This window comes from Chaetura pelagica, unplaced genomic scaffold, assembly GCF_000747805.2.
Source record: "Chaetura pelagica isolate M959 unplaced genomic scaffold, ChaPel_1.0 scaffold377, whole genome shotgun sequence".
NCBI classification, from domain to species: Eukaryota; Metazoa; Chordata; class Aves; order Apodiformes; family Apodidae; genus Chaetura; species Chaetura pelagica.
Window position 1 is genome coordinate 1,294,988 of NW_009953908.1, and position 1,615 is coordinate 1,296,602.

Below are 1,615 nucleotides of genomic sequence, written 5' to 3' on the forward strand. Positions count from 1 at the left end.
GGCTGTGACGGGGCTGCTCCCTCCCCAGCCCCGGAGCTGCCGACGGGGAATCGAAGAGGGTGCGTAAAAAAGGAGGCTGCGTTTGTGCTGGGCCGCAGTTTAGCGTCTTGGAGGAAACGAACAGGCTTGGTATGTGAGTAAATACTAACTGGCGCTTTTCCTCGTCTCCTCGTGTCCAGGTTATCGATGCCACTTCATTGGGTTGGGGCACCAGAGTGAAAGGCTTCATTGCTTGCTTTGCAATAGGATGCCTGTGCTCGCTCTTGGTAAGGACTTTTTGCTAGATCTCCCTGATACTCGAGTTGCAGGAACCTAAATAATTACAGCCTTGCTGTACGCAGCTGTATGCTTGCTTTTTTTTTTTTTTTCTTCCTGGGAAGACACCTGACTCGGTTCCAGTTGGATGCAGTGACTCACTCTTAATAACAGTGCCACTAAATGCACTTTCTTGTGTGAGTGTGTGATTCTGGAATTTGGGGTTATGTTTTCCCAAAACTTTTTTTCCTTTTTTTTATTGTGACATGTCTTGAATGTATTTATTTCACAATTTAATACCAGTATTAATACCCCTGCCCCTCTCTCTAAATGCTCCTTTTCAGGGTAGTTGCCTGCTGTGGGTACCAAGAAAAGGGCTGTCACTCTTTGCAGTGTTTTATACGCTGGGGAATATTGCATCTATTGGGAGGTAAGAGTCTTTGGGTATTAGGTCCCTAATAAAGGTGAGAAAATAAAGCAGAATGATAGGTGCAGGTGTGTAAGTGATAAGAACTGTTGCATTTGTGTGAGATGATTTATCTATGTAGACAATTTTTTTTGTGGCCAAATTGTGAATAACAGCATTTCCTTGTAGTGCCCTGAAATGCTGAAGAAATTTTTTGTTTATTGTTTCTAGCAATGCATTCAAGGTTAAAGTTACTTATCAGTAAAGAAGAATCAAACTCATGCTTTGAGCACTGAGGTGGTTTTATTTTGGTGGTTCCCTCGCCCCCCAAGATAAAAATAATTCTTTGCCATTTTGTATTTGGTACTGTTTCCTGTGTTTTGGTGAATATGTTTGGGGCAGCCTGTCTGTCGGGGTAGACCTGTTTGAAAAGCCTTAATGGCCACTGAGGTTTCTGAAGCATAATCCCACTGACTTGGTGACAGACGCAGCCTTCCGTGATTGAGAAAACTTAACAAGACATTAGAAAGTACAAGGAATGGAATTGGAAGTAACGTAATAATGAGGCAGAAGTATCAGCCTAAATAAAACTTTTGCCTTGCATCATTCATGCAGAATCAATCATCACTGTGGCTTTAAATGAGAGCTGCATATCTGGTGAGGGATCAGATAATGGATCCAGGCCTGAAAACAGCCCTTTATGTAGAAGAATTGAGCTGGATTACCTGGCATTCTGTGCAGAGCCTCTGTGGCTGGTGTTTTTGAAGAGCAGGTTAAAAAAGCATCTGTCAAGAACCATCTAATTGAAGCTGACCTTGACCTATACTTCTAGCTTGATAGTTCTCTGCTTATGTTAATTGAAACTGAAGAAGTGTCAATAAATTTATAGAATAAATACCTTGCACAAAAAAAAAAAAAAAAACAGGAAAGGATTTTTTTCCACTTGGGTTTTTT

At 41.4% G+C, this 1,615-nt stretch overlaps 1 protein-coding gene across 1 annotated transcript in view; it reads left to right on the forward strand.

Moving 5' to 3' along the window:
• The window catches only part of SFT2D2 (SFT2 domain containing 2), a 9,556-nt gene that overhangs the window by 3,883 nt on the left and 4,058 nt on the right, over positions 1–1,615 (forward strand). The window contains exons 2-3 of the mRNA XM_010001447.1: positions 180–266; positions 600–685. Of these exons, the coding sequence (XP_009999749.1) occupies positions 180–266; positions 600–685 (173 nt within the window). The remainder of the gene's footprint in view (positions 1–179; positions 267–599; positions 686–1,615) is intronic.